The sequence below is a fragment of the Lonchura striata genome, chromosome 35 (assembly GCF_050655825.1).
Source record: "Lonchura striata isolate lonStrDom1 chromosome 35, ASM5065582v1, whole genome shotgun sequence".
In the NCBI taxonomy this organism is placed as follows: domain Eukaryota; kingdom Metazoa; phylum Chordata; class Aves; order Passeriformes; family Estrildidae; genus Lonchura; species Lonchura striata.
In genome coordinates, this window is record NC_140737.1 from 8,884,547 (window position 1) to 8,897,896 (window position 13,350).

The 13,350-nt window shown below is 49.0% G+C and overlaps 1 protein-coding gene across 1 annotated transcript in view; it reads left to right on the forward strand.

Moving 5' to 3' along the window:
• LOC144246964 (uncharacterized) overlaps positions 1–13,350 on the forward strand; it is a 712,254-nt gene that overhangs the window by 614,680 nt on the left and 84,224 nt on the right. Inside the window, exons 5-6 of the mRNA XM_085565238.1 lie at positions 7,410–7,511; positions 8,632–8,635. Coding sequence (XP_085421364.1) covers positions 7,410–7,511; positions 8,632–8,635 — 106 coding nt within the window. The remainder of the gene's footprint in view (positions 1–7,409; positions 7,512–8,631; positions 8,636–13,350) is intronic.

Below are 13,350 nucleotides of genomic sequence, written 5' to 3' on the forward strand. Positions count from 1 at the left end.
AAAACAGCCTTTACTGGGAAATTTAGAAAATCAGAGAATCTTTGGCAGACATTTTAATATGGCATTCAATCAATGAAAAAAACTTCTCAAAGTATTGACTTGGCCCATTCAGCTTCACAAACTCTAAGCCTGTTCAATTTTACGTTAATCAATATTTGCAAGAGTACAGAAATAGAAGAGGTAGATACAAAAAGAGAGAACAATAAGATACAGAGAAGCACACACTCAGCTACCAACTCCTGGATTCTAGCAATGTTCAGCTGGAAATTCCAAGAGGAAGTAGGGTCAAGATGTGTGCTTGCCTTGTGGTCAGCCTTAAATACCCCTTGGTCCTCCTGGGCCCTTCCCCCAGGTGGGACTTGGGGTCATTTGGTCACTCAGGAGCTGGGCTGGGGCTCCAGAGGTGGCTGTGGAGCATTGCCTGTGCTGTGCCAGGGACTGGCAGACACTGCTGGGCTGGGATAGAGGCTCTGGGGGGATTGGGGTTCCAGGGCAGGGCTGTGCTGGGGTTCCAGGGCAGGGCAGGGCTGGACCTGTCCCTTTCTCCCCCACACATGAAATGTTTCCAGCCAGCAATCACCTCCAGTCTGTCACAACAGTCAACATTGGAGGTGAAATCCCAATATCAACATTGGCACCTGCAGGAGAAGGACAGTTCTTTTCCATGGGAAGGAAAGCACAGAGACCCAGTGTTTGGAAGGCAGGTGAGAGCCTGACTAGGCCAAGGCCAGCCAGAATTTTCAGGAATGGCACAGCCAGCCTGGGGCTCACACCGGTGCAGACTTCAAGCTGGCCATGCACAGCTCTGTGTTTCTCCCAAAAAGATCACTGCTGCAGCACCTGCGGTTCCCCAGTGCTTGGCTTTTTATCCCCACTGCATGGAGGATCACATGGCAGGGCAAAGGATGGATCCCATGTGGCATCCAACCTGCCCTGATCCAGGCTGGGCACAGCCTGATGAACGATGAACACATCTCACAGGGATATGGAAACCTCCCCTGAGAACCCAGTTCAGGGAGAGCCTGAGCTCTTTTGTGGCTCTAGGCAGGAAGATGCTCAGGATCTCCCAGAGAGGCTCAGCAGGCAGTAGGACTGTGCCTGCATCTCGCTCTGGACATGCCAGTGGCTCAAGTGAGAGCTGTGGGAATGATTTAGAATGCACTGAGAGGGGCCACAGTCCTGCAAGGCTCTTACATCAGGAGCAAAGAGCAGCCTGGAGGCTGGGGAAGGCTGGAGCTGTACCACTGTGTGCTCATCCCTCACCTTCATGGGGAGCTGCCCCCAGAGTTGCTATGTACCACTTTTATGGTTCTCCTGTTGGGTGTATTTTGGAGCAGCTGTTATCTGTGTTTTTTTATGGTGATCCCGTGGAAAGCAGCCATTTGCCTGCTGTGATGAACTCAAAACTAATACTAACTCCTCATTCCCTTTGGTCTCATCTGGTCTATTTTAGTCTCTGTGTTTGATTGCTTTGCGTGGGTTTGTTTGCTTCTGGGTTTGGTCTGTTTTGGTTTGAGTTTACTGTTTGCTTTTTCATAAGACTCAGGTGAAGTTGGCATAGCCAAACTCAAGAAAATGTACACCAGGCTTGACTTTCCAGAAATTACTTTTGGCTGGGTTTAATGGAAACCTCCAGGCTCAGGATCACCAGTACATTGGCAGGTTTTGCTCTGCAACATCAGCTTGCCCAGACTCTGCTCGGTGTTTCACCAATGGAGAAGACAATGGATATTGTGCCAAGCTTCCTTTCAAACAGCCAAACCTGCATCAGCATGACAGAAAAAAAGAAAAAAACAGAGACTGTATTCACCAATTAGAGCAGAAGCAGTGTCCCACCATCTTGCCCTCCACTGTTATTAATTTTGTACATTGAGAGGCAAAGCTGGGCCTAAAGCTTCCATCTCTCAGTTCCTGATGCCATTTGACTCCAGCCTGGACTCCCCCTGATCACACTGCCTGCTGTCCACGTGGCGCTGGGGATGCTCAGCCTGGAAAGAGGAGACCCTGGGGAGGCCTCACTGCAGCTCTGCAGCACTGCAAGGGTGCCACAAGAAAGACTGGGACAGAGTGTTGCACAGGGCCTGTGGCAACAGGACAAGGGGGGACGGCTTTCAGCTGCAGGAGGCTGATTGAAGCTGGATCTGAGGAAGCTGCTCTCTTCCACTGAGGGTGCTGAGGCACTGGCCCAGGCTGTGGATGCCCCATCCTTGGGAACAGGGCTCTGAGCACCATGCTCTGGGGGAACGTTGCTAAGCATGGAACCAGAGGCTCTCTAGCTCAATGGTCACGTCACAATCCATGTCCCATCTGGAACTGCCAGCAGCCAGCAAGCAGCACAACACAACCGCTGGCCCTGGGCCCAGCACACGCTGCACGCTGCTCCTGCTGCTCCTGTCACCCTTCTTGTTCCTGCCCAGATACCTCATCTCATCAGTCTCCAAAGCTGCCTAAGGCCTGGATTGTGACATCCATCCTTGCAGGATGCTGGTATTTGTCCTGCGGAAGGTACGGTGCCATTCCATGGAGGTGGATCCCCCCAGCTGCCTGGGTGGGCTGGAGTTCTGGGGGGATGGAATGGGACAGGGACCCCACTCTGAGGTTTTGCTACCTCTGCAGGCTGTGGCAGGCAGAGAGGACAAGATGGAGGTGGACACACAGGCTGATAGAGAGGAAAAGATGGAAGTGGATGGAGAAAAGACAGGAGAGGAAGAGATGGAGGTGGACACAGAAATTGATACGGAGGAGGGGATGGAGGTAGATGGAGAGCAGACTGGAGAGGAAGAGATGGAGGTGGATGTGGATGTGGAAGAGGAGATGGACGTGGACATGGAAGAGTACACTGAGGACATGGACATAGATGAAAAAGATGAAGAGGAGGCCATGGTCCTGCGATGAAGACCAATGCCAGCAGCAGGACAGGCATGTGGTCCCCACAATGCAGAGCGGGTTCCCTGCAGCCAGGCTGGGGCGGGGCTGGGCTGGGTGGTCTCTGCTCAGGCCCGTGGTACCCAGTGCCTTGGATTCTGGTGGCCATGCCCAGGCTGTCCTGTGCTTGCTCTGGGCCACACAAGCCCCATGGCAGTGCCTGGGGCCCAGCCCCCAGACCCAGCCAGCCTCAGCTCTGGCAGCAGAGTCCTGCTGTGCCAGCCTGGGGACACACGGAAGAGCCCTCTGTGCCTGCCTGCAGTGACCATGGCACCTGCTTTTCTTCCTGGAGTGATGGAGATCCCGGACAGAGATGGCACCCTTTTGTACATAGTTTTTACAGTTTGTTGTTGCCTTTAGGATATAGGTTTTAGGGCTTTGTTTTGTCTTCTGTAAATACATTTCAGATATTGTTGTTAGATATGTTCTTAGGTATATACCTTCTATAAACTGTTGTTATTACAAATATTCTTACAAATCTAGATGTGTTCTGTGTTTTCATTGCTGTTCTTCTGTAAATAAACAACCGTGATTTTTCCCACCCCAGTTCTCTTTCCATTTGCTTCAGGCACAGGCAGTATTGGCCAAGTTGTGCTTTCCAATTGCTCCAGGTTCCCAGGGCTGGAGGTTCATGGAGGAGCTGGCACAGCCACCCCAGGAGTGGTTGTCCCACTCAGAGGGTCCCGCTGACAGAGGTCACTGTCTCCTTGCAGTCTCTCTGGACACACTGGGTAGCTGCAGGGGCAAATCCCAGCGTGCCCTGTCCCATGGGATCCCATGTTGGAGCAGGGCTAAGCCTGCATTTTCCTGCAGAGCCTCATCCATGGCTCTTCCCTGGGTAGCCCCAGTGATAGTGAAAGGTTTTATAAGTCATAGAGATTTAGGGTTAACAGGAAAAATAAGCTTAGTAGGCCCTGGAAAAATAAATACCCTAAGCACCAGAAGAACTTGTACTTGCTAGAACTGCGCCTGTTTAGCTAGTACATGATAAATGATATAACAGTTAGATGTGATGATTGTTTAGTAATTAAATATAATTACTGTTTAATTGTGAGAACCCCAGCCTTGTTTTGGGGCCACATGTGGTGGTGAAATTCCTCCTCCAACCCGTGCTTCCAAAGAAAAACTCCGCAGGCTTAGCTGTTCGGTCTCAAGGCAGTTTATTGCTAGTTATCTAACAGATTATGTTCTTGGACTGCAGCTATTTGATCAGTGGCCTGGGTAGAGGCACACACACACCCTGACATCCTCTCTATCTGCTGTCTTCTTCGTCTCTCTCTCCGCCCAGGGTTGCTGCTATCTTTTATAAGATATATTACGTATAACATGTTTACTATTATTCCCCTATACCTACTACCTACGTTGCCAAGTGTTTTTCTACTCTAAGCCAATCTGTGAGTGCCAACATCACCAAGAACATGGAGGTAAGGAAGAAGAAGGAAGAAGGATGGGTTCAGCCCACTTTCCTCCATCTTAGAACTTCTGACCCCCATGTACAAAGCGAAAACCCCCCTGTACATGTGCTAAAACCCCCCTGTACAATACTAAAAAAATTTCCCCTCTACTTCGTAACTACTTATACAATACTATCTAACCTTTTGTGATTGCTTGTTCCACCTCCAAAGCTGGTAATTCATTCCATGGCTCAAACTCAAAATCACAGTTGTTTTTCAGCTGTCTGCCAGGGTCTAGAATTCATCTGACCAAGGCCTGGAACCTCTAAAAATGTCTGAGAGACATTTTGAGTTCCCACATTTAATCATTAGAATAATCATGAGAAACTGTGGTCAGGGACCTAAGAAAGATCACAAGAAACTCATGTCAATGTATATAAAAGAACAATATAAATTTAGTAATTAATATATGAGTTATGTAATGATAGAATATAAAATACTTTCAGCTCGAAAGCCATGTTGGAGTCAGATTTGGGTCTGTACACCTGACTCCCAGAGCTCTTCGTACATCACCTGCATATAATCATATCCCGTGCTTATGTGTGTTCCGGAACGCTAACACCAGGGCCAGCGAGGGTGCACTGGGCTGTGGGCAGCCCCTGTTCCTGGGCATCCTGAGGGGCTGGAGCAGCCTGGAGGCAGCCTCAGCACAGGGGCCTTGGTCCTACATGGACCAAGATTTCCTTTGGTGCCATGTCCCCGCCCCAGACTACTGTCCTCAGCCCCAGCTAGCTCTCCTGCAGGGCAAGTAGGGCGAGTGGAAGCACCCTCCGCTGTACCCGGCTGGGCTTTGGAGAGTGCTTTGTGGGTCCTGAGGTCGCTGCTGATTCCAACGGCGAGGAAATGAGGAGAGACACTTGTTGGGGGCAAAAATCCGATGTTTATTGAGGTCCTTGGGTCCAACAGCACCGGAGGGGGCCAGCCAACAAGTGCAACTCCAGGGTGCTGGCAACATGTTCCATAGGGAGAGGGAGGGGGGCCGATCAGCCAGTGGGGAACAGACAGAGTGACTCTGTGGGGATTGATATCTGGGGGATCCAGTGAGAGGGAGACAGGGGAGGGGTCCCAGGACCTCATCCAATCACTCAGTGCCCTGGATGGAAGTTTCCAGAGGTAGAGGAAGGGGCACCGAGTGACAGACAAGGCACTTGGAAGGGGGCAAGGAACTGGCTTGGCATTTTCTAGGGAAACTGACACTTGGGGAAAGGCGGGAAAACTCAGGGAGAAACCAATACAGTATGGGGGGGCACTGGAACAAACCATGACAGAATAAAGATGTAATAAAACATATAAAACTGCAACTCCACAGTTCGGTTAATAAAATTGTTAGAGAGATGCCCCTGCCCCAATTAAGGTGCTAACAAGACCAAATCCAAAGTGGATTTTATTGAACAGTAAATGTGAGGTAGAGAGAGACATGGAAAAAGAAAAGGGGAGAGAGCAAGGGAGTGACAGGGACAGAGATCTCCCCTGGGGTGGGGCAAGTGTGACATTGTCCCCTGTGTGTGTGGCCTTCCCAGGGTGGGGGTTTTACACCGGAGCCAGTTTGGGTAAGGGGGGTGGTGTTCACCCCCCACCCCGAGCAGGGATTGCCTCACTGTTTCAGGTTACAGTGTCAGATGTAACCAAAAGTGTTTTCAGTCACCATCTCCATAAACTGTTATCAACAGGTGGGGCAGTGTTCTTTATCTCTTCCATGGCTCAGCCCTGATAACGCCCTCCAGGGGCCATCTTCTCTTAATGGGCCATTGAGTGTCACTGCAGGGCTGATAAAATTACATCATCCCATTGTGGGATGCTCCGCCCAGGGGGAGGAACCAAGCATTCCTACCTGGATATAATCTCACCATTTGCAACACCAGGACCACCTTGCCTACTGGATTCCCAGAGGACAAGAGCTCCATAAGCACCGCTGGACCTTCAGAGGAAGACCAGACCCTTCTACAGGATCACTGCTTTAACAGAATCACGTTCATCACTCCAACCGGGCTGCAGCCACAATTTCATCAGACTGCTACCACCACCCTGATTATCAGGGTGTCAGGTTATATCCTGACTTTGTCAGATTAAGCCAGTGTTTCACTATTATTGCCTTGATTTTAATTTTCTTATTCAATTGTCATTCTGTCTTAGACTCTCCCTGGTTTGCCTTCAAACCAGTACAAAACTCACTGTGCTTATCCCTTCTTTTCTTCCCAAAACAGGATTTTCCCATCCCCAACCCTTTGCCAGATGGAGAAGGCTATGAGGAAGAGGAAGATGCCCTGGGACACCAAGGCAGGTGAGGAGGAAGTCAGTGCCCCTTCCCCCTCTCTCCTGCTCCATCTCCCAGCCCAGCCTGGCCCCCGGCTGCAGGACGGCCCCGCTGCCGGTGCCCTCCTGCCAGGGACGCACTGGGGGGATCTCCTTGTCCTTCCTTGTTGCACAGAGGCAAATCCCATCCTCTCCTTGTCCTTCCTCCCCCAGAGCAGGAGCTGCGGATGGAGACCAGGAAAGACATATCCCTGCAGCAGAACCTCATGGAAGAAGCCATTTTGAGCAACTCCACAGAACAGGAATCCAACAGGGAGGAAAATCCCTGGAGATCTCACAGGAGGAGGGGCTGCAAGCCCAGCCCAGGATGCTCTGAGGAGGAAAGACCCACTCTGGGCCAGGAAGGTGGGCAGAGCTTCAGCCAGAGCTCGGAGCTGGTGGTCCCTGAGAAGCTTCCTGATGGGGAGAAGTCCTACAAGTGTTTGGAGTGTGGGAAGAGCTTCAGGCAGAGCAACAATCTGAAACGACACCTGATGATCCACACCGGGGAATGGGCCTACAAGTGTGGAGAGTGTGGGATGGGCTTCGGTTGGAGCTCAGAACTCATCAGGCACCAGCGCATCCACACTGGGGAGAGGCCCTATGAGTGTCCCGAGTGTCAGAAGAGGTTTCACACCAGCTCTGATCTCCTCAAACACCAGCGGATTCACACGTATGAGAGGCCTTTCCGCTGCCCTGATGTGGGAAGGGCTTCAAGCACAACTCTCACCTTGTCAGGCACCGGCGCATCCACACCGGGGAGAGGCCCTACGAGTGTCCCCAGTGTGGGAAGAGCTTCACCCAGAGCTCTGACTTGACCAAACACCAACGGAGGCACCGGTAAGGGCAACCCTGCGAGTACCCCAACTGCAGGAAGAACTTCGTGCTCTGCTCCAGCTCCATCCCCCACTGCAGGACCCACATTGGGCACAGGTCTGGTGACCCACATTCCCTCTGATCCATGTTGGGAACAAACCTGGCTGCTTCTCCTGTTGGTTTGGCCCTAATTTTCCTCTGATTCATCTTTATTCTTTAAACACAGCCAAAGCAGGGTTAAATTAAAGAAATTGATCAAAAATATCTGAATTCCCACCATTTCACAGGAGTTTGAGGGGGAATTTAGGATTTGGGGATGGATTCTGTGTGGAGTGCCCCTGTTGCTAAGAGGTAGGAATTTGATCTCACCCTTCTTGTGTTGCTAACAGCTTCTCCCTAGACCCAAACCCTTACTCTACCCCTGGGATACCCTATACAAACCCCACGGCCCTGCCTTTACCCTGCCTTTCGGGGGTAAGAAATGGATTCTGGAACCAAGACCCGTCTCCTTTGTTCCTGCTGCCGGCAGCTGCACCCTCCCTGAACACTCTGAACTCAACTTCTGGAGAATTTGTGGGTTCTGGGGTGATCTTGGGCAGTGTTCTCCATCTCTTTGCACTCCAAAAGCCAAGAGGGATGGATCTGTCACCACAAAACCACTCAACCCCACTGAAAACAACTGAATTTTAACCTATAAAGGCACAATCCCACCTCAAATTGCTTGTTTCCACCTGAAAAAAACTCAATCCTACACAAAGCTCATTCAATTCCACTGCTGCCAGGGTGAGATGGGGTTGGGAGGAGATTGGGAGAAGTGGGATCTCAGTTTGGAGTGGTGGGATGGGGATTGTGTGGGGCTGGGTAGCTGAAATGTATTTGATAGCAAATAAAACTTTCAGAGTTACTGATTTCTGTCCCATTCATTTTCAGTCAATTGTGTTTGCAGAGTGGCTCCTTCTCAGCTGATTAAATTAATATAAAAATCCCTTTTTAAAGTCATCTAACTCAAACAATCTAAAACCTAATATCCAAACAAAACCACCCATCTACAATTAAGTTTTTTTAAAATAATTTAACTTTTTTTGCGTACTTAAGGATGTTATTAAAGTTTAATTGTTTGCTTAAAATGTATGATAAATTATAGTGGTGTGGTTTTTTTGTGTTTAGTAAACTTGTAATTTAAAATGTTTTACTAAGGTGTGTTAGATTGTATCTTAGTTTGTTGGATATTTTTTATCTTAAGTCTATTAGATAATGAGTTTAAACTTTCAAAAGGTATTTCTTGGTATATAATTTATTTATTTATATTTATTGGTAATGTTACATTAATAGCCATTGTTGTTTTGGGTTAAATCATTATTGGATTATTGTAAGTAAGAGTTGAAATACTGATGTTTCAATTTTTTTTTCTATTTAATTTTAATTATAATTTATTGATTTTATTATAATTTGTTGAGAGAATAAGAAGGAAATTCAAAGGCAGGAACATTTTTTCCTGGACAGGAACTGGAATTCCAGACCCTGGGAGTGTGTCGTGGTTTAACACAGAAGGAAGACGGTCAAGCCAGTCAGTGATTGGGGTTGGATATTGGCACTTGGGGTGACCAATTGAGGCTGGACACGCCTCTGAGAACACAGAGGGGTTAAAAGCAGAATTCCCAGGAGAACTCGCTCTCTCTGGTTCTGGTCAGGGCGCAGTGCAGCCTCTCTCCTGCCCAGCCCGTGGCTGGATGGGGAGGGGAAGCCCCACGGCCTGACTGAGGTAAGTCCGAAGGGTGGAGGGGATGGAACCGGGCTGGCCCCCTGCAGATGGAAGGGTGGAGAAATCTGGGATGTCTGCGTTCCCCCTCCAGAGTCTCTGTGGAGAGAGAGAGAAAGAGACAGCAAGAGCGGGAAGGGGAGTGGGAGGTGCCCAGTGGGGGAGCTGGAGGTCTGGGCAGAGAGCCCGGCCAGCTGGACAGGGAATTTGGACATTTAACCCCTTCTTGGATGATGAAAGCTTTGTGAAACATTATTCCTCCTCGATTTGAAAGAGAAGAAAAGAGTCTGGGGCCTGAGATGTAAGAAGGAGAAATTCTAGGTGGGAGGAGATGATGGAGTGGTTTTGGCTAGACTTTCCCTTGTTAGCCATAGACTGAACCAATTTTCTCCTCCAGGAGAGAGACTGTATTTTAGGAGGATGCATGGTAAAGCAAGAGACCTGTGTCATGGTTTGACACGGGAAAAGAATTTTTTCTGGAAGGAAGAGGTCAGTTTGGATATTGACCAATTGAAGGTGGACACGCCTCTGAGAACACAGAGTTAAAAGCAAAATTCCTGGAGAACTCACTCTTTTTTTGGTTCTGGTCAGCAGAGAGTGCAGACCTCCCCTGCCCGGCCATGGCTGGGTGGGGGAGGGGAAGGCCCATGGCCTGACTGAGGTAGGCCAAAAGGTGGAAGGACTGGAACCAAGCTAGCCTCTGCAAATGGAAGGGTGGAAAAAATCTAAGATGTCTCCGTTCTTCCCCCAGAGTTTCTCTCTTGAGAGAGAGAGAGACAGCAGCAGTTTTTGTCAGCAATACACCACGGGGAAGCAAGGTGTCCAGCTGCTGTGATAGTTGCCGGAGTCTGGGCATCGAACCATCCTGGAGAGTTCAGACTTTTAACCCTTCCTTGAGAAATGAAAGCTTTGTAAATTTTCCTTTCCCCTCCTCAGTTTGAAAGAGAAAAAGAGAGACACCTTAGACCCTGGGATGTTAGAAGGAGGAATTCTAGGTGGGAGGGGGACAAGGAGTGGCTTTACCTGGACTTTTTCCATGTTAGCCACAAACTAAACCAATATTCTCCTCCAAGAAAGACTGTATTTTAGGAGGATGCCAGAACAAAGTCAAGAGACCTGCTTCAGCTGAGAAAAGACAGAAGTGGAGTGAACAGAGAAAAAACTAGAGGGTTTGTAGTGGTGCCCCTGTCCTCAAAGGAAAGAGAAGAGAAGAGGATCTCTGTTCTTAGACCCCTGGCCCCAGGGGAAAAATGAAAAAATAGGGGGAACTGTGGTCCCAAAAAATAAAAAACTAAACTGTTGTTTTCTCCCCTCTTGGCAGGGCATCCTTAAAAAGAAAAAAATCCTAAAAGCAGTCTGTCCATCCATGCATTGGTGGTAAAAACACTGTGCATGGAAAGGAAAAGGTTCACCATATCAAACTTTTCTCCGGGCGGTGCCATGTGTGACATGGAAACACAGGATGTAAAGCTGTGTTTTCTTAGGGGGGGGTCTGTGGCACAGGAGAGACTCCTGTCGCCCTCAAAAAGCTGAATATCGATTGTCTGGAGGGTGGAAACCTGATTGGGGTCCAGATTGTGTCTCACTGTAGTTTGTTAGAGTTAAGTAGCAGAAAGAGAAATGCTATGCAAGGTTTTCATTTGATCTTTGTGTCGTTTTTTTCCTTTTTTTTTCCTTTTGTAGTAGTAGCTTAATAAAGTTTTTTTTCTGTTATTAAGCTTAAACCTGCTTTACTCTGTTCTAAATTCCACTTCACAGCATTCAAGGAAGAAATCACATTTTCATGGGGGCACTAGCATTGTGCCAGTGTCAAACCATAACAACCTGCTTCAGCAGCTGAGAAAAAGACAAGAGTGGAGTGAATAGAGAAGAGCTGAGGAGGGTTGTGGTGATGCCCCCTGTCTTCAGAGAAGAAGAAGAGAAGATATCTGTTCTTGGACCCTCAGCCCCAGGGGGAAATGGGGCGCGACTGCAGTCCCAAAAATGAAAAACAGAACTGTTGGTTGTTTTTTTTTTTTCCCTCTTGGCAAAGCATCCTTGAAAAGAAAAATCCTAAGAGCAGTCTGTCCATGGAGCAGTCTGTCCATGCATGGTGGTGAGAGCACTGTGACATGGAAAGGAGAGTGTCACACTGGCAGATTCTCTCCGGGTGGTGCCATGTGTGACATGGAAACACAGGAGGTGGCAGCTGTGTTTCTTGGGGGGTCTATGGCACAGGAGAGACTCCTCTTCCCTTGATGGACTGAGTATTGATCCTCTGAAGGGTGGGAAACTGACTGGGGGTCCAAGTTGTGTCTCAGTGTGGTTTGTTGGAACTGGGGGGAGCGAAAAGCAGTGTTTTGGAAGGTTTTAATTTTGGATTTAATTTTTCTTTTCTTGCTTTTTTCATTTTATAGTAGTAGTAGATAATAAAGTTTCTCCTTTGTTACTGAGCTTGGCTCTACTCTGCTCTGTTCCTGATTGCATTTCACAGCAATCATTTGTGGGGTTGCATTTTCATGGGGACGCTAGCATTGTGCCAGTGTCAAACCAGGACACAGGGGCCACCTGACAGGTCCAGCTGACCTTGGAATGTTGATGGCTGCCTTTCATCAGCCCCTGGAGAACTGGGGCTCTGTGCTTTCCTTCCTATGGAAAAGAACCATCCATCTTTCCAGGTGCTCATGGCAAAAATGTATACTCCCCCTGAAAAATTCCCTATATGCAAGGGTTCTCCCAGGAAAAAGCTGCCAGGACAGACAGCTCTGGCTGGCCTTGGCCTCTGGTGGTCACCTCTCATCTCAGGGAAGACTTGAGGAAAATATTTGAACAGGTTTGGCAGCTGGAACATCAATGAGTCTCTCATCCTCTGAAAAATTCAGATGCTCTTCTGATAAAATGTGTCCTTTTTTTCTCATTGTGCATTATGCATGAAATATAATTTTCAGCAAAAAAAATATTACTCTTATCACTCTCCCAGTGTTATCTGACACAAAACACCTCGTCTACATATGGATCTAGGTCATCTGTATAAACAAACACAATAAAGAATCCAGCAGGAATTATTTGTCTCTGCTCCCATCTGTCACATCTCCTCTGGAGCTGGAGGCGCAGCCCCAGCACTTGGGAGGGCTCAGGGGGCCACAAGCTCAGCTCCCACACAGAGAACTTGTGGACCTTGGATGCTCTTCCTGCCCCTGCCCGCTCAGCCAGGCTGAGATGGACACTGATGGTTCCTGTGCCAGGCTCTCCCAGCCCAGCCCAGCTCCCTGCCAGCTCTGCCAGCTGCCCTGAGCTCTGGGCAGCACCAAGGGCCTCTCCCCAGCACAGCCCAGCCGGCTCTGGCCCCACAGCTCTGCTCAGCCCAGGCTGCTCTGGGCACTGCCCCACGGCCTCAGCCCCTGCCAAGGGCACAGCAGCAGCTGCAGCTCAGCCAGGACTCAGCCCCACCATGGGGGAAGGGGCTTGGCCAAGGCCAAAGGAGCTCCCTGGCTGCCCTGCTCCCCTCTGCCTGAGGTGCTGAGAGCTCTGCAGCCCCTCCTGCCATCCCATCTGCCCAGGCCAGCACAAGAGCCCCGGCCCTGGGGCCCTCCAGAGCTGCTCCTGCTCCAGGCCCAGGGCCCATCCCAGAGCTGGGGCAGCCACAGAGCTGTGCCCATTTCTGCTCATTGCTGTTCTGATGGGCATGGATCCTCAGCCACTTGGAGGTTCCTGATGAATTTTCCTACTCCAGAGGGCTCTTCTTTCTTGAGCTCTTTATTTCAGGAATTTAGTAAGAAAAGCTCATAAACATTTGTACAAACACACAAAACAGAGAAACTTGTGGGAATAATTTAAGTCTTCATTCTTCTGTGGTTAATTAGGCAGATTTCAGAAGTGAATATGCTATATTGAAAACAATGCAGAGAGAATTTTTTCTCCTTCTTTCTCTTCCTCTTTATATATTGATATCAACAATGTCCAATTGATATTGACCGACAGGAGCTTCTAATGTAGTTTGAATAGATATGAAAATCAAGACCCTTAACTGACAATCAATAACACTTTGCCCCACTCTCTCCCCACCATTTCCCTCATGCAACCCTTTGCCCTCCTAAGAATCAGGAATAGTGTGGCCAGCAGGAG